A 19,806-nucleotide genomic window follows, 5' to 3' on the forward strand; every position below is an offset into this window, starting at 1 on the left:
CTCCCCGTGCGCTGCAGAGGTTCTCAGGCAGTCGAGGCTACTACAGCTCCGATGAAGTGAGAGCCAGCGGCAGAGTATCAGCAGCAGCATCAACCCGGGGCACAGAGGACTCGCGCAGCACAGCAAGGGGGCAACAACGACGGGAAAGCATGGGTAAGTGCCCGTTAACCTCTTGTGCTCTGCAGATCTGCCCCACACTGCAGTTGATGCTGACCTCAGAACTTTCCAAAGTTTGGTAAATTACAGGGAGGGCTGCAATACACGGTGTGGACAGCACTGCAGGTGCCTTGGATCAGGTCTGTGGACCAACCTGGGTCCAGAGAAGGAGCAGATCTGGCATTATAAACATCTGATTGGGCAATAGCTAAGGACAGCGTGGGCAAGTCTTAAGGAGAATTTGATCAGTCATACGGGGTGGGGGGGGCACACACTGAGTTCATCTCTGCAGTTATAATCCCATGCTTGGAAACCCCTTACATTTAGAGGTAGCACCTGTGTGATAAAAATGAATCTTGCACACACTATGCCACTGCTACACACATTACAAGTTACACTTGGTAAAAGAACCCACCATGGTCCCACTATGGATAATAGGGGGGAGGGGGCTACCCCATAATCCCCCTTCCCCCTCCTTTATTTGCACCACACAACTTTTGGTGAGCAGCATGGGCAAGAAAGCAATAACATTGAATGTGCAAAATGCAGGCATAATACAGACACCATCTATTTTTTAAAACTGCTTTTATTAAAAATAAACTTTTTAATGAAGATCTGTGTATATTGCTAGTTCTTTCTGGAAGCCCCCTGCAAGTGATCTAGGCTGCTGTATATATGGAATTCCTGTGCACAGCAGGATTGTAACCCATCATCAGGTCCTGGCGTGACCCTTTTGTGTTTTTTAGGGATGAGAATAGATGTCTGTCTGCCGATAGAGAATGCAAAGCCAATAATCATTTTCTGCTGGTATTTTAAGCACTAGGCAGAGAAACTCCAATATGGGGTTCTATAAATGAGTCTGTTAGCGTCAGATGGTATGCTCATTATGCTACCCATACAATGCCACCACATGTCAGTGATTAATGCAAATTATAATTAAGATGCACGTTCTTCAGCTTAGATGGCAGTTCGGTCCTTATGTGCAGCCAACAGGCAACATGTTCCATAATCCTGTTGAGTAGTTTCCGTAACCATGGGAATTTTCCTGATGCATATAGCATGTGTGTTGGAATTAAGCTCAGGCCTGACGACACATACCAAGATGTTCGTAGACTCTGCTGTAACGACTCTTGATACGATATTGGGCATGTAATCTGTGGCACATAGAGATATTTATATAAAGGAAATTATGTATTGTTATTATTATTATTACTATTATTTGTATAGTATTAGATGTTTTGCTTTATGTGTGTGTGTGTGTGTGTATATATATATATATATATATATATATATATATATATATATATATAAAAATCTTGTTTCTGAATCACTGCACGCTACAAGTGTAACTTCTATTCTGTGACAGAGTGTATCTCGCTATTCAGTGTATTTGTTTTTCATCATAAAATACAACAGGTTTGAATTGATATTATGTTCTGTATTTGGATACTATTTGTATCTTGGCATAATAAAACAGTAAAATCGGTTTCGGTATGTTTATTAAAAAACCCTGGCATCCCAGGGGCTGAATACAGACATACCGGTACCTTATAATAGTTATGCCATTAAGGTATCACAGACCACTAAAGTAAAGTGCTGATGCTTCCATTCACCCTCCCATCTTCTGCTGTCCAACTCCATGTACATCCATCACAATGTGCTTCTTGCACAGCATTACAGAAGTCCTAGACACTTTATTCAACTTGTGTGTATAATATTTATTATATATATTTTTTAAATAGAAATGAAATCTTACATCTCGTGTTCATATTGTGGAGTTTAATTACACTCTGTGTTACATTTAATATTTTTTCGTGAAAGATCACTATGGGCCAGCATGAACTAAGTGAGCCCTTTTCTTGCGTGTCCTCCGTGTCCCACAGCTGTTGTGATTAGAATTCCAGAACCGTTCCACTTCTTTAAAGACGCCTGTTTTTTCCCCCCAGGAAAACCATAAAATCTAAATGCGTGTCAAAATAAACAAAATAATCCTTAAATTCAGCATTTCAGACCCTAAGTTTTGCCCAGAAGCAAACAACGAAGAGCTGTTTATATATTATATATATATAATTTACATGTATCACTTATGTATAGTTAACGTTTATCAAATACTTCAGTTTTGTGGAACCGTTGATACAGAATGAAGTTAAATTTATTGCAATTGGACAGTTGGATGAAATGCACTAATCTGTTATAATTGCTCTGTGGCTTTTGGTGATTGATGTATGTTCCAATGTGTGGGAAGCTGTTAGTTTATGTATGTTCCTAATTAGGCTTGCTTTTTATAAGTAGTGATTCACAAGCTCTTTGTCACAAGAGAAACTGACAATTGCTGTAAGTGTGAATTTTTTTACATTTTTTTTAAGTTGCGGAGAAGTCATCGGTTTCATCGTTTCGGCAAAATCTTTCGAGGCCAGTTACACCAGTACACAACAGTTTATAACTTGACCCCTTGTATCCTAGTGTTTTGGACATTTTGTTAAAAATAACTAAAATTTTCACCAATCCTATCTATTGCACCAATACAAATGAATTATATGCTCTTTATCATGATGGAATATGATTGTGTTTAAAAATATCCTGCAGCAAAAATCAAAGCAAAACTTCCCTAATCACAGTGATATGTGATCAGGACCAATGAAGCCATGCACCCTTTTAACTTTTAATTAAGCCCACTAACCTATTAAAAAAATAAATAACTAAATAAACTCTCCCTGCCAGAGAATGGAAGGGGTCGGGATCATGGCAATCAGTATTCATGTGAATATACGATTTCATAGTCACAGTAGTCATGTGACCTGGGAGATTGTTCTTGCTTCCCATGGAGCTGTCTTAGTTGAGCCACCAGCAGCACCACTCGCCTTAAGGCATGCTGTTCCAGGCCATCATGATGGATATAACCAAACTTCGTAACGGCACAAAATGTCATGATGACTTACATGACCTACATGAGGTAATCGTCTTGGATGTTGCAGCTTAGAGAGTATGCTGTTGGTAATACTTAATAGAAATAATATGTAAACTCAAAGGAGGCGGCCAAAGGAATGAAATAATCAAGTGTCTAAATTATTAGACTAGGCATACATTTCAAATGTGGAAGAATAAGTAGTTTTCCATTTATATAACTATGGTTTCACACGATAAGTGAATAGTTTTAAAATAACTGATCTAAAAATAAATTCCAAAAAGGAGTGTTCGCCGGTGAGGACTGTCGTGATGGTGATAGTTTGGGATATGCCAAAGGCTGGTCAGAAATCCGATGAAACAAACTCATTAAGGGGTACCTTGCAATTAGACGTTTTGTTGATATATTAAACTTTAACTTGAAACAGTCACTATTGGTATCGGTGGGAGATCCAAACCACTTCACATATGTTAGAATAATTTGTTCCCTGGCAAAGAACAGTACAATAAATTTGTGTTGTAATTGTTGTTTTAATCTGTGGTACCTATTCTCATGATTGGGTTGTTCTTGAATGATGCTAACCATGTCCATGTGTCTGATGTCTGGCTTTGACCAAGAAATTAAGTATTCTGACAAAATTTCGGATTTGCTTAATGGTGCATGCACTAAATGTATATATTTATAAGCAGGGCAGACCTACCTCTTCTCCTTTGCCCTGCAGGTCATCTTTGTGCAGAGCCCAAGGGACATACATACCTCAGTGTTCCACCTCAAAAAGTTGTGTAGCAATAGATACTATGGAAGTCTGCACAGACCTCCATAGCATGAATGGGTCTATTACAAGAGATATCTCTGATGTTTTCAAGCAACCTGGTATAAGGCATAAGTGTCAATAAGGTATGTTTAGGCTACAGTATGCTGCCAAACTAACCCTCAAAATTGAGTTACTGAGTCCTAAAAGGACGATGATAAAGGTTGTGGAGAGTTCCTGCCAAGTGGTCGTCATTAAGTATACACCAGCAATAAAATGTGGCGCACATTCTGATCGGTTTGTTTAAAATCTAGAATTAGATCTAAATTTAGAACTTAGATCTTAACTTAGAGCTATAAAATCATGGAAACGGCAAATGATTGTGTGGTTAAATAAAGGTAAGGCCTGTTGGAACTTTTGTACTCCTGTAAAAGCTCAGTTAATTAAACAAGAATGAAGACCTATTGCTCCCTGGTTCAGTTTCAAGTATATCCATAGCAAGACATTTCAGCAACTCACAATCCACAGCATATTCCTCACTTGGTGGACTGCGATCCCCCAAATGACATTAGCAGAGTACTTGTTTTCCCTGCGTTTGTGATATTCAAATGTTTCCAAATGCAGCAGCTGTCTTTCATAGAACTGAATTAACATTAATTGGAAACAAGTTGCTTCATCAAGGCATAGTTTCCAACAAAACAATTCCTGAGGTAAATGCTGGAATAACATTTGTGACAACCAGGGTTCTGACTTTAAGACTTCAATTAGAAATTTGAGGAACTATACAATAAGTGTATGCCAGTATGAGGAGCTTAAGATGTAATCCATACGCAAGAAAAGCTTTATTAAATAGTTAAATGGATTTAGTCCACTATTTCTGTACACCAATTGGGCAGTATAAAGAGTTTGATCTATGAAATCTTGTTCAGGATCCTTGCCCCTCATTGTTCAATCATGATATTCTTATTAATGGGTGACTCTCCTGTAGTAATAGGTACTTTCTGACACCAACTCAAATTCAACATCCTGGTTTGCAGCAAAAAAAACCACCCGACCCAATCCTTAGAACTTCTTCAGTCATTAGCCGTTACCGTGGGCTGCTAATTCCTTTACATAGATACAAGAGTTAACACTTCACTTACAAAAGAGAGGTCTGCGACCTTTTTGGGTCTACACCTGTTACACCCAGTAGCCAAACGTTTTTCATAATCGCCCATTATTTCCTGGTGGTGGATCTTTGCGTATTTTGTCTATCTAACTGGACTCTTTTAGTTCTTCTCATCAAAACAGCCGTATTGTTCGCCACCCTTAGTGATGTCACTGGCTGCAATATGGAGCACAAAGTCCCCAGAAGTTTTGCTTGCACATTAGAAAAGTATACTTTGTCCAAACCCTATCGCACTACAGGCTCATTCTTGGTATTTAGGTCTTTATGAATACAGGTTTGCATATTGCACACTTTTCTCTTTAGAGTTACTTTAGTTAATGCCAAGCAGATTCTTCAATGTCGTGCTGGCAATTTCTTGCACTGTGGGTTTTAAAATTTCCCTAAATAAAAATGCATTTAACTAAATATAATTAAGAATGTTTTTCTTGGCTTTTTTATGTAATCACTGATAACATTAATAAATTCAACATTGTTGCACTATTGCATGTTAGGATCTTTGCCTTCTTTGTTCTGAATATTCTATTGCATGCTTGTATTATTTCAGTAAACAAGTATCTTTTATATTGTACTTGAATAATGAATGTTTTCACTGCTTACACCACTGACTCTTCTATTTTCCATTGTTCTTGGAATACAGGCTCCAAAAGGGCTATATACTGGCATCGTTATATGGTAACTTGATTAAAAAAATGTTTAGGACTAGCTGGTGGTATATACTGGCCAAGATGCCCCCCAGTTTTTCCATATGGAGCATGCAACAATGTTGATAAGCTGTTCCAGCCATTACACTTTGTTGCAATAAGAAAACGTATATATGATTACTGATTTAGATCATTACAACTTGTAAAGAGAAATAAGCTTTACGTACCAGCATTGGTGCAACTACAACTCTCATAAGGCATTATAGGGACTGGAGCTACACCCTAGTTTCCCTCTTGCGAACTGAAGGTTTCTATAGCTATAACGCTGAACATGAACAATTTGACTTGGTTCCTGGAACACCTTCATATGAACGGTTCTTCTGAATTTAGTTAGAACTTCTTTCATATATTTGGTTAGCTGAGCTTAGACCTTAGATCCTGCAAATCTTAGCCAGCCGGTGGCTCCCGTCAGCTATTGCTTACTGACAGCTGGGCATGGGTTTCCAACCCTGGGGCTTCAGGGTCATCCATTATGTGACCAGAACAGAGGACAAACATCTTAGCAGCTCTCTATACTCATAAAGGATGATTATAGTCCAGCTCATAGTTCTCATTCTGGCTGTGCGTGGGCGCCTTACAATCGCTTGCTTCAAACATTAGGATGGAATTTCCAAATTCCTTTTTTTTTTTTTTTTTTTTTTTTTCTTTTGATAATGTCCAGATATAACTTTTTTCAGCCAAATGTGTGATAAGCCTATTAAGACGTAGCAGCCATTTCAGTGTCTGTAGAAATTACTCCCGGTATTATTTTAATTTTACTAAAAGGACACCATAAAAGTATTTTGTTTGTTTTTTCTCTTAGCCATCTGTTAATGAATGTGCATTTTGTCCTCAGTATTGCAGTCCTTACGCTTTCTATTAGTTCTTGGTAGTTTTAACTTAATAAACATAGGATACGTAGACCCCTAGTGTGTTTCTTCTGTTTGGTATCATGGTTAAAGCTTTAGAACTGTCTATACATTGTTTGCGAGAAGAGATGTAGAATATAGAAGGTGAGAATGATGTTATACCCAAAGAAGGACTGTCGCTCCAGAAGAAGGGACTCCTTAGAACAGGGCTTGACAAATTTGTTGTGAATCTAGGCGCCAGCCAAAAAAGTTAGGAGCCAGGATTTTTTTTAAAACTAACAGTTGGTCAGGAGTGATCTGATCATCATCAGCCCACTTACTAAACTCACAGCATTTGACCTGGAAGCACCCTGGACTTTCAGGTCTGTGCTGTTTTTTGTTGTTGTATTTTTTTTTTATTATAATGTTTTTTTTGTTTTTTTTTTAACTATTTCAATGCTGATGTTCCATTGGAGCACAGCATTCACTGATATTTCTTCCCCACAGGGCAGCAGGCAGCAGGAGAGGGTTGAGGCTGGTCTCCACACTCATGTGGAGACCAGAGAACCCTCTCCCCCTGTCCCTGAAGCTGCCTCTGGGACGCAATTGCTGGTCTATAGACCAGCCATTGCAGGGAGGAGTCTCTTTGATGAGGCATGGAATCCTACAGGAGTTATCAAAGGGCTTGTGGGGGCTCGTTTTTGCTGTTGCAGCAGCAGAGCCCTGTACAAAACAGGAATTAACCCCTAAAATGCCATGGAAGGGGTTAACGCTGCACTTTCGCTTTCATGGAGCGATCAGGCAGCAGGGGGATGTTGTGTCAGGTCCCCCTTTCCTGTAGCTGCCTGTGGCAGCTGAAAACAGAATTGCTGGTTTTCCTGCAATCGCGTTTTCAGCCTACAGAATCACTTCGTGGGAGTGATCATAGGCTCGGGGGCGGGCTCGGAGTGGCTGTGCTGGTCTGCCCAGACACCTGGGCAGACAGCAGCAGCTCTCCCTTGATCACCACGATTGTGTCGACATGGGGCATTTTTGGGGGGGATGTAACAGGCTGACAAACACCTAGGCGCCAGGACAAAATTCTCAGTCGCCATGACTACCTGGCGCCTGGGATTTGTTGAGCCCTGCCTTAGAATTATGGTATTGCTTTTGCACAAAGAAATTCTCTTCCACAGCTGTGAAGGTTGAAAGAGATATGGCTCCCAGTTGCATTATTACATTTGTCTCATTTTTTTTTTCATGGAATAAACAGAATAAAGAAAAATGGCATATACAAAATCAATGCTCTGCTTTTTCCATCTTGCATTATGCTATATTGTGAGTCCTTAATGACAGCTATTGGCTTGCAATCAGCTGTGCTAATTGACTGTACTGTTATATGAGAAACTCTGTGTACTTGCTCAATGTGAGATGCTGCATGATGCTTCTCGTTTGTATAGTCTTGGACAGAAACACTATGTTCTAAAGCCATGACGTAAAGATGAGCACCATATAGAAATAGCCAACAGCTCCGTGACTGTATTGGAACAGATTAAGCAATGTGATGGTCAGTGTCAGTACTGATCTTACAAAATGGCATTGCACTGATGTCACATTAGTGTTTTTAAGTGATTTTTATTTAGACAATACAGTAATTTTTTATCGTATATATCTCTAATACATTACATTGCCCCATGTGTTGTTTCCCTCCATGGTTTGAATAAGAATTTATCTCATGCATTAAAGTGCATATGATGGCTAGTACCGTATTTGCTTGATTATAAGATAAGGTTTTTTCTGAGCAAATGCTTTGAAAAATACCCCTAGTCTTATATTCAAGGTCATCTTATAATCAGACCTCAAATAGAGGTCTGACTATAAGACTAAGAAACAGATCCCCCGCAGCGCTGCAGGGGACCTGGATCCTCCTCTCTGGTAACCTCCACTGCTGCCGGCACTTCCACTGGGACTTCTATGGCGGAGACCTGCCGTGACATGACCTTCCTGTGCTCCATCATAGAAGCCCCAGCGGAAGTGCCGGCAATAGCGGAGGTTGTCTACACGCATAGCACAGACATTCACTGGCTGCCAGAAAGGAAGATCCCTTGCAGTGCTGCAGATCCTCCTCCCTGGCAGCCGGTGAATGTGCGTAGACAACCTCCGCATGATATGACCTTCTGGTGCTCAGTCATAGAAGCTCTGGCGGAACTAACAGGCAGCAAAGGTTGTCTACCAGGGGGTCTGAAGTACGAAGCCGACTCTGGGGTAGCATTGGTAAGTCGTGGAGGGGGGCAGAGTGACATATGGGGGGGATATAAGGCATTCCTATAGGCAGAGTGGCATATAGAGGGTTAAAAGGCATATCAGTAAGGCAGAGTTGCATATAGGCAGGTGTAAGGCATATCTGAGGAGCAGAGTGGCATATAGTATAAGGCATATCTGGGAGGCAGGTTGGCAAATAAAAGGACATAACAAAAATCATTTTTCTCAATCAGTTTTTATTAAATATGATAAAGTTTACATATGAATTAATATTTACTGGCCGTCTTATAATCGGGGTCGTCTAAAAATCGAGCAAATACGGTACGTCCCTTTAACAAAAGATGCTTGGTAGCCGCTATAATTTATATGTAACATTCAATTTCTATTAAAAGGAAGCATCTAGGTATATCAAAAAAAGAATTATTGAACCTATCCATATGGCAAAAAGCGTTATAATGTTCAGATCCTCTGCGCTAAAAATAATGTTAATGGCCATATTCAATACTAATAGGTGTTCTTCTGAGTCTTAACTTAGTAGTTCTATTTCTAGCTTAAACTCCTCTATAACACCTTTGATACATGTAATTTCCAAAATAACTATTGTTGGAAAATGTGAAAAATTCTGAAATTCTCCAATTTCTATTTTATTTTTATCGTCGATTTAAATGCATTTAGTTCTCCCACGCTAATGTGTATTATGCGTTGCGCTTTATAGAGCGACAGTCACTTTGTTACTTTGCCGTGCTGTGAGACACTGATGTGAAAAGACTTACACATCTGTTTTATGCTGGAAAATACTATGCACATTCCAGCACAAGATTGCAGCTGGACAGCAGTGTTGTGCTGTAGATCACGGAACTCCAGACAAATGCTTTTTTTCCTTAAATATGATGGAATGCTCTTTTTTTTTTTTTTTTTTTTTTTTTCTCTCATTTAGACCGCGACAGATAGTCTTGGAAATACATACACACTGCTCTATTTAACCACTAGCACCCTGTTATAGCTCAAGCCCTTTGTAAATCTCATTAATCACTGTGTGTTGTGTGTTGTGTGTCTATGCCATTGTCACTTAAGTGTACACAAACCTACAGTAATGTGTAGAGTATGATTACATACATATCTTAGTATACTGGAGTAAACAAAAGTGCTTCACCCACTCAGGTTTAAAATAGGAATGTGAAAAAGGGTGCAAGTGTTCGGTAGATTCAATGTTAAAGAACGCAAGCAATTACAGCAAGCATGATCACATGGGGGGGGGCATTATGGGGTCTGTTCACTAAAGGGTGGGTGCCTTGTGGTTCCAACTCTTTCATTATGAAGGGCCAATACTAGAGAATTTCACCAAGGTGAAGGACTGAGTTGGCCCTGCATAACGCGTAATTCAATGTGTCAAATTTAATTATACATGATAGTGGGCCAGCCAAGCTCTTCCTGCAGCAGGCGCTTACCGTGGTTGGCCATTATATTGTATAGGGAAGTAGAACAGCACCTTTGTATACTCAATAATGTTACCACTACTGTGGTTCTGACCAGCAGGATCATTTTCTGTATCTCATGCAGGTCCTCTAATGAATTCATCCCTCCTGGATGATAAAGCTGAGAAAGATCTAAACTCTAAGACTTGCTAGTTGCAAATCTTCTAAGTACATTATCCCTGCAGGACTGCATGCCACACCTGAAACTGCTGCTAATTATAGCATTTAATCTGCTCCACCGCAGGGATTAAAACTTCAAAACCGTCTCTAAAGACAAGTATTTGCAGAGATTACAGTTGCACGATAAATGTGCTTGTTTTGGAGCGCTCTCAATGTGAGTGAACTTCTGGAAAGATTAATTTCCTTAATTGTCATTGTAGTCTGTTCCCTAAGAGAAGAGAATCACCTCAATGTATTTTTCATCTCTGGGTGTTCACTGATGCTTTTGAAGGTTCAGCACATTAATCAATGAATGTAATCAAACTAGCTGAAGCCCGGAGATGCGGTGCAAATTGATTGCCATCCTTGGTACTCACCTGGTACCTCCAAGTTCTCAACATATCTGTGAGTGAAGATTCTGCTATACTCGAATTACTGACTGTACCCCGGTGTGCCCTGGATATGACATATATTTGGTTTTCGGTCACTCTTAGGTGGTTTAGTGAGCCAAGGCATACATACAGAGGCTATCGCAATGTCAAATGTCCAGCAGACATTTTCATCAATAGTCCCTGACAAACGTGTTGCACATCTACAATGATCTCAAACCTGGTTCTGTAGCATGAATTGTTGGTAAGCTTGCTTTCCTCTTAACGTTGGACTGGGACTAATCATCTGCCAGGATATATTTACCATTATCTTTCTCCAGACTGCTTCATTCCCACCATCCATGTGAATGCGTACACGTGTTCTGGAGCACCAGCCCGACAGCCCTGTGTTCCAACTGTGCCTTTTCAGAGTTAACACATCAATGGAGCGCTAGTCCAGTGGCATCACGCAGGGCATTCATTAGAGAAACACTGGGCTAGTTATTTCTCAAATAACTTCACAATACCATGCGTTGGGATATTTTGGGCATTGGGGGAACTTGCTGTCCACTTCCTGTGCTTGAGATAAATGTTGCATTGTTAGTACTTCATAGTGTAAAATATTGTATACAGATCTGTACTGGGAATCATATCTGCATATTTGGAACAAGGGAAAAAAACTTCTGCTGTAGGAAATTACATGGATGCTTTGTAAATCGCAAGCAGATGAATCGCTATATTGTGTTTTGGGTTTCTGATTTGGCTCTCAGTTGTCAAGCATTTTGTTGCTGGCATTCGTATTTTTGCATTGCCTAATCTCTGTATAACTAACCATTTCCACCGGTAATTTATTTCTTTTTGCCTTTTATGGCTAGTGAGGTTTGCCCTCTGCTCACAAGGTCGCACCGTAAATTAACAAAAGGTTGTGTACATAAAAATTGTCAAGTCAGATATATTTCCTTTAAATCCGAGGGAGAGCGGAAAATAATAAAAAGGAAAATACTTGTCTTTTCCGGATGTAAGCTCTCAAGGGAAAAATTTGGAAATGCCTCCTTAAGTTTTTTTCCATCTAGATCCACGTAATGTCTGACATATCTTGCAGCTGTACAAATGATGAGTATTTAAGTGGGGATCTTGTGAATAGCACCCGTTGTATCCGTTATTAGAGGTCTATGCTATCTACATTGGTAACGCTTGTGGACTTCCCCGAAGAGTAATCATGTAAAACGCTACACTGCCTCCTGGACAACCTTATGCACAACTAAATTAATTTATTAAAACTACCCATAGGTCCTTTAAGTATGTTCTCCCTACTCTTACAAAACCTGTCTGAGCCAATCAACATACTCAGAAAAGGAAGTTAAGCTGCTCCTTATGGTTGTACCTGGGAACAGGCCTGGTCTGGTGATCATGGGTTGCCCTGGCACCTGATGACGTAAGCATGGCACATGCTACATGAGCATATCCAGGCCACTGCAAATCAGGTGAGTGTATAGTACTGTTGGCCAGCAGCTCACGTGGGTGTTTGCCTGGTGTGCGAGATGTCCAGGCCGGCCAGCCTGGGCACTTGAAGAAATGGTTCACCAGGGGAGCCATTGACACCCTTCCAGTGCGGGCTCCACCACTTTCCTCACAATCTTAACATGAACTTAACGTTGCTTATTTCAAGAGCAGCATGAGCTTGTTTCTGTCTCACAAGGGAAGATGACTACTGCGCGGGGAAAAGAAGTGTATGGCGGTTGAGCGAACAGAGTGACTATTCTCATAGTCAGTGGAGACCTGGAGGATATCCCAGTCCCAGGTTTCTAATATATATTAGCCCTTCTTGCTGGGGAAGCTTGTCAATTGTAAAGTGAGAGAGAACCACAACTGCTGCAAACTCAGATTTCCGGGATTCGAATCGGGTCTGTTCACTAAAGAGAGAGTTTGTGGAGGAGTTGGGTTGTTTTTCTAACTCTTATTTCAAAATTTAATCTGAATGTCAAACATTAGTAAGTTCAGGGTAAACTTTTTAGATCAGGAATGCATGATTGGCATGAGACCCGAATGATCACAATTATGATGAATGGTACAATTACTTTTACATCACTTCCTACTTGAGCTATAGATATTTTAAGTTAAAGGTTCACAAAGTTTCTCATAGTTCTTCTATGGGATTACTTTTTGCTAAAATCCTTTTTCTTGGCAGTATTTTTTTTTACGTTCACAGCAATGCTATAAAATTGAGCACATGATGGGTGGCATGCCCTACCCAAAAACACAGTTTAATAGCTAATCGCCAGATCCTCCCTATCTTTAGGTATGCAGTAATGTTTTCAGTATGCCAGTTTTGCAGAATTTTCTTTTCTGCCCAAAGGAAAAAACTTACTAGAGATAGGATACTGCCACAATGCTGCTCATGTAGCATGTGCTTGCGTGTTGGAACATGCATAACTACATGCCCTGCTAACCAAAAAAGTGTATTTTCAGTGTTCAGATCACCAGAATGTGCCATAAAATACTCGTTTTAGTACATCCATGTACAGTAGTCATTCTCCATTTAGATCTAAGCTGACAAATGAACTTGTGTCCCAAAATGAAGTAAAAAGTGTGAGTAGTACCTATTTGACTTTACAGTATATGTCATGTTAAGTAGTACTGTGTGCATGTTTGTTTTTTTTTCCCCACCATTTTTGTTGGGAAATTGTGACCGGTTTTAAATTTTTCATGTTTGTAAATCCTGCCAATGTTGCATTGAGATTATTTTACAGATTTGCACACTTACGTATTCTAGCGCAAGACGTGATAATTTGATCTATGTAAATGTGTAGATTTTTTTTTTTTTTTTATGTGATGTAAACACAAATTTGCCTGTACTAACGATGGCTGATGGAACCAGAGGGGCAAATGACCCCTGGGCAGGTCTAAAATTGTTTACAAAGGTCTGGACCTTGCCAAACCAGGTCCGACTCGCCCTTTGTGCACAATTTTGGACCAGCACAGGGATCTATGGGTCAACAAGATAACGGATAAAAGGGAGAGTGTGTAAAGTTCAAACGTAAGTCTAAGTGAAGAAATCAGGTGTATGGATCCAATGCGCCACGGTTAGCTCATACAGTTGATATGTTATAGACCCTCTTTCCCCACTGACTATGGTGTCTTATTACAAAGTGTGTTGCATATTAAATGTACTTAATGTTATTTCTGCAGATTTTAACAAACAAAGTAGTTTAAAGGGGTTTACTCAAGAAAAGACATCTCCGTAATGTATTATCGTGTCTTGGGGGAAGGGTGGAGTAACGTAATAACTATGGCAAGGATTCAATTTAGTCTCTGGAGAATGTTAAATAATTAACCCAATTTATGGTTTAAAATGAGGAACTTAATAAATTAATCATACATCCTTAAGTCTCATCTGGTATATGTGTATGTGGTGTATTTGGTTTGATTAATGTATTGCTTTTAACCTTTTAAGTGCCAGAGGGTTAAATGTTGCGCATGTCAATCTCTGACACTAAAACCGTTAAGATATCTTTCGTTCGAGTTGAATAATAATTCATGCTTGCTTTCCTAAAAGCACCTGAATATCAATACACCAACAGTCCCCATAAAGAAAATGAAACCCCTGAAAACTTGCTCACCGTAGCTTGTTGGTTATCGGTAAAACATCCATCATAGTATCTGCTATTGAAAATTGTTGTTACCCCCCCCCCATTACCCTTTTACTTTTTGTATAATCCCTACTGATTCTGTTCATATAGTATAATGGTAAATGAGGCTTTATAAAATTGTGAATCCACAACTGATATAGAAAAGAATAGTGGTGTGTACGGGACAGTTCTGGTAACCTCTTCCACAGGGTGGTGCTACCATATAAGAAGCTAAAGCAGCTACTTGGGGTCACAAATTGGTCTAAGGGACCCTATAGAGAATACAGGAGAGATCTAAATGAGTAACAGATTCTTCATACTGTTATACCACTGAAATATGATTTAACGTAATTTGTGATCATGACTATTGCCGTTATTGCTTAATTACTCGTGTTGTTTGTGTTAAGGAAATGACTGTTCCTGCTCTTCCATAACAACCCCCGTTATTATTTTGCCTTATCCCCTATATCTATCAATACTGGAGTTTGTATAGTGTCAGTAATGATAATGTGTACCCTGGTGGCATTGTACACAACTTTTTTTTTTTTTTAAAGATTGATAGCATTGTGGAAATTAAAAGCATATCCCTTGGCGTGTAGTAAATTGATGCTCGGTACAAATCTCTATTATGTTGATGTATCTGTCCCTGTGATGTGACACAATAAAAAGATAAAACCTGGAATGACTGACGTACGTGCCAACAGTGAGCACAGCGGGGTGTGCAGTAATTGTTCCTAATGGCCCTTCGCCTGAAGCTGTATGCGCCACATGCCCTGTAAATAATGTACACTCTCCCACCACTCGGCTTACTCTAGAGAGTCTGCACCAATATTCTTGCCGTTCTGTCTGGTTTTCACAGATGTGGCCACTGTCAGACAAGCATCAGGAGATAAGGGTCATACTTCCTGCATTTGGATTTCTTGAGCCAAATCAGCGCCTCGTGACAACACAGTTCATAAATATAATATGCTTTCTTATTTGTAGTGAGATCCTTCTATTTTACTTTGAATAATATGTTCCTTTTCGGTGTTCAGAGTTAATTTGATTTATGTTTTGTATGTTTATCATTTGTAGACTTGCTATGTAGAAAATTTACAAAGGTAACAAACTGAAAGTGGCAGGTTATGTTCCTGACAGCCTCACCAAAGAAGGCTGCATATTAAAGTACTTTATAAGTATATATTTTGCATATCATGTCCACATGTGTGTGAGATAAAATGTTTGGGAGCCACTGCCATCTATCCCATCGTGGATCTGAATGCATGCTCCTCTGAACGTCATAGCACATGTTACCCAGAACGCAATGATAGAACTAATAAACCCATCCTGCATTGCAAAGGGCCTCTGTCAGTTTGTGAAATTTCATTCTCGCTGCTAGACATTATTGGAATGAGGTGCATGGTGTGTAAAAATCGCCAACGCTCTGTTGATTCCATGGCTGAAGAGTTCCAAACTTCTACTGCAATTAATATCGGCACACAAATTGTGCGTCGGCAGCTTCATGGAATGGGTTCCCATGGCTGAGCAGCTGCTTGCTAGCCTCACACCACCAAGTACAATGCTAAGCATTGGATCGAGTAGTGTAAAGCACAACGCCACCGGACTCTGGAGCAGTGGAAACGTGTCTGGGTTTGGTGGATATCAGAAGAACATTACCTGCCTGACTGCATTGTGTCAACTGTAAAGTTTGGTAGAAGAAGGATAATGGTAGGGGGCTGTTTTTCAGGGGTTGGGCCCCTTACTTGGAGTGAAGGAAAATCTTAATGTTTCAGCACACCAAGACATTTTGGACAATGCTATGCTTCCAACTTTGTGGAAGATTTGGGGGAAATCCATTTTCTATTCCAGCATGACTGTGTCCCAGTGCACAAAGCAAGGTTGATAAATACATAGTTGGATGAGTTTGCCGTGGAAGAACTTGAGTACACAGCCCTGACCTCTGACTGGCTGAACTGGAACGGAAATTGCGAGCAATACCTTTTCGTCCAACATCAGTATATGACCTCTCAAAAGCTCTACTAAATGAATAGGCAAAACTTCCCACAGAAACACTGAAATCCTGTGGAAAGCCTTCCCAGAAGAGTGGAAGCTGTTATAACTGCAAAGGAGGAACCAACTACAGATTAATGTCTATGTATTTAGAAAGTGATGCCATAAAAGTCCCTGTTGGAGTAATGGTCAGATGTCCCAATACTTTTGTCCATGTAGCGTATGTTAGAGTGTGCGTGTGTGCGTGCGGATTATGTATAAAGCAGGTGTAAAAATGTGAAATGGATTAAAGATGCATTTATATACGTGTGTATGTAAATGTGAATTTGTGAGTATGTCTGTGTAAACATGAATAGTGTGTATGTAAGTGCTGCTGTATAAAATAATGTAAGCAAGTATAAAAGAAAACAGATTACGATACAGGAGCTGTGGGCACCTATGACTAGGGGTTATGTGTCAGGCCTGAGAGAAAAGCATATGACGGGGTTTGGGGGATTCGTTAGAATGGTGTATATCTGGCAGCGGGCTGTGTGTAAGGCATAATACAGGTGGCAGGGGATCTGAGAGCTGCCTGTGGATATCACACTGGACTGGGTATAAAATAGTGACGGATTTTACAGGAAGCTGGCTCAAGAAATCTGACAGGGTGAGAATATGGCAGGAGAGAGATGAAATGGCATACCTGTCAACAGTCCTGAATTTCCCTGGACCTTTTTGGGCATAAATATACTGCTTATGGACAGTGCATTACACTGTGCACAAGCAGCATTGTGTTTTAACTGTGTATGTCTAAGACACACATAGCCTTAATGCTTGTAAATGAGCTCCAAACTACCCAGTATCTGTTCTGAGTAGCCTAAAGCTCAATGCTGCAGGGTCACGCAGCATGTGTGGCCCCACCGACTTTGTCCTGGGATCCAGGAAGAAAATGTTGGGGAGTATTATAATGGTGAGATTTAAAACATTGGGGAGATGTAATGGCGTGAGTTAAACCAAGTCAAAGCAAGGAGGATTTTCCTAAAGAAAAATGATAGTGGAAGACATAAGGAAGGGAAATAATAATAAAAACACGAAATTGGGAGGGTTAAATAAATACAAGAGAGCTAAAGAAGAGGGCTGATAAAAAAACATAGATATGTAGAGACATCAAGGAGGGGGTTGGTTGCTACATATACGGGACAAGCTTAGTGAATTTAAAGAGAATTGTAGGAGAATTTCAAACCGAAGCCAAAAAAAAGTCTCATCATCTCTTATTCCAACTATGCTTTTTTGGCCCTGGTTTTGCAATTCTCTTGCAAGTCCCTTAAATTCTCACGAATTCTTTGCTTAAAATGTTTTATGTTTTGAAGTTAATGATTGTAAAAATTTTATAAAAAACCCTTTTTTATTTAAATTTGTTTTATTTGTTCTGATTTATTTATAATTGTGTTATACAAGCTTCCTTGCTCCAGGGTGCTTAACTCACAAGTTCCGCCACTGCACCTGACCATCACATCTGTCTCTAGCGCTATAGATTGTGGAAACCTGTATAGTTTCTTTGTAAAACTGATAATCCACCAGTTGCAAACATGAAGTGAAATGGCAGCCCTTACACGCAACACAACAGAAAAAGGAAATGGTCACTTAATCACAAAATAACATGCTGTGCAATAAAATATGAAGATTTTAGTTTTGTTTATTTGTGTTAACACCGAGTCACCTCAATAAGGAAGTCATTGTGTGGAAGATGCATTAGGAGACTTGAAAGAACAAAAGTTAGAAATGGATCTATGAATCTTGGTGATGGGGTAGAGTAAGGCCTAAAGAGTAGATAATATATAAACAATAAACAAGTTGTCAATATCAGTAACCAAGAAAGTATTCCAAAAAGCTCTGAAAATATCTGAATTTCTACATATGCAATTGCGTTGTTTGTGTTTAGATTTGTAGCTTTAGTACTTTGGCACCCGTCATTGACTTTTGTTTGGGAAGCTTTTGTTCCACGTTGTGGAAGTGGTGGTCAAAAATGAAGATACTAATTATAAAAATAAAGCAAATTAAATATTGGTTATACACTTTCCAATGGCATTCCCTTATATAAGCGAGAAATAAGCTACTAAAATCATCATAGAAACAATCAATAAAAGTCCTTGAACATCTACAAGCAATTCACTAGTTGCCATGGATATGTTACCATAGCAATGCTACCATGGAAAGAGATGAGATATGGTAAATGGTTTAGATTGAACTAAAAAACAAAAACAAAAGAAAAACAGCTGCCTAAACATGGCCTAAAACCTTAGTTACAAGTTGAGATAATAGGTCTCGATGGATGCCACCCTTTGAGTATAACTTGCAGGAGGACTCCAGAATAATATACATTGGAGTTCTCCAACAGCTGTGATGACATTCAGCATGCCATAGACTTAGTCCTTTATTTTTGAAGTGGCCAGATAGGCCCTGTGATTTTCTCACGCCTATGGCCGCACGGTTGGCAAGTGGCTTCACTGGCTACTGTAATATGGTCCTCCGGCCCCCAGTACCTTGGAGCGTGTTGGCTTTTCTTTAATTTCTCACTATATAAACAGTGGACTAGTGGCACTGCCTGCTATACAATGCCCCCAAATGTTTTTTTTTTGCTGGAACATGTCAGCAGTGCTCTTTCTTTTTTGTGTGTTCTTGCACCAAGTGGTCATTTATGAAATGGACGGCTAATCTACACTGCACACCAGACCAATGTGTTGGCGTCACAATTGTCTGTTCAGTATATGTGCACACAGCTGGTATCGCTTAAATGTTGGGAGGTATGACCGCTTTCACATCCATATAACATATCTGCATGTCAATACTAATATATGTGTAAAGAATGCATTCTGTAACGGCTAAAATGCATGATCGTCTTTGTGGCTATGGCAACTTTAAACAAAGAGTCATCCTAATTTGCTATTTATGGGTTGTCATAACATTTCTTGGTTGGTGTCTTGGCTTAAAACACGCTACATTACCCAGCTGAGTATTATTCTCCCTACAGATTTTAAACATTCTTTATCTTCTGCAGAATTGACTCCAGTAATTGTGTTAATGTTATATACTAACTATGTCCTGGCTACCTATTGTATAGTAGTATGGAATATGATGGCGCTATATAAAACATTAATTACTGGAATACATGTAGTAGAACAGGCCACAATCTTGGCATGTATGGTTCAGTTAGAACACATTTGGCGTACTTTCCTGGAAATTCCTGCTGGTTTCTACTCTCTTCTTAGTCCACAGATAACCAGGAATGAATGAAAGCGTTGCTGTATTATTGGTTCTTTCCAGTATTGGAGGACATCATGGCTTGGAACAACCTGTTTGTTAGTCACCAAACTTTTACATTCTCCTTGAAGTCATTTTTCAGAACTGCATATTACTCAGTAATTCCCTATGGCTTTCCATCTACCACTAGTCAATGT

The 19,806-nt window shown here is 39.6% G+C and overlaps 1 protein-coding gene and 1 long non-coding RNA gene across 3 annotated transcripts in view; both read left to right on the top strand.

The window, feature by feature from the left end:
- GPM6B (glycoprotein M6B) overlaps positions 1 to 19,806 on the top strand; it is a 43,642-nt gene continuing 23,836 nt past the window's right edge. For both annotated transcript variants that reach the window (XM_053455014.1, XM_053455017.1), the window contains exon 1: positions 1 to 153. In XM_053455014.1, coding sequence (XP_053310989.1) covers positions 150 to 153 — 4 coding nt within the window. In that variant the 5' untranslated portion in view covers positions 1 to 149. The remainder of the gene's footprint in view (positions 154 to 19,806) is intronic.
- Positions 16,912 to 17,418, top strand: LOC128473007 (uncharacterized). Its single transcript, XR_008346236.1, has 2 exons — positions 16,912 to 17,245; positions 17,295 to 17,418. It is a non-coding gene; the product is annotated as an uncharacterized LOC128473007 (long non-coding RNA).

This window comes from Spea bombifrons, chromosome 2 (genome assembly GCF_027358695.1).
Source record: "Spea bombifrons isolate aSpeBom1 chromosome 2, aSpeBom1.2.pri, whole genome shotgun sequence".
Taxonomy (NCBI): Eukaryota; Metazoa; Chordata; class Amphibia; order Anura; family Pelobatidae; genus Spea; species Spea bombifrons.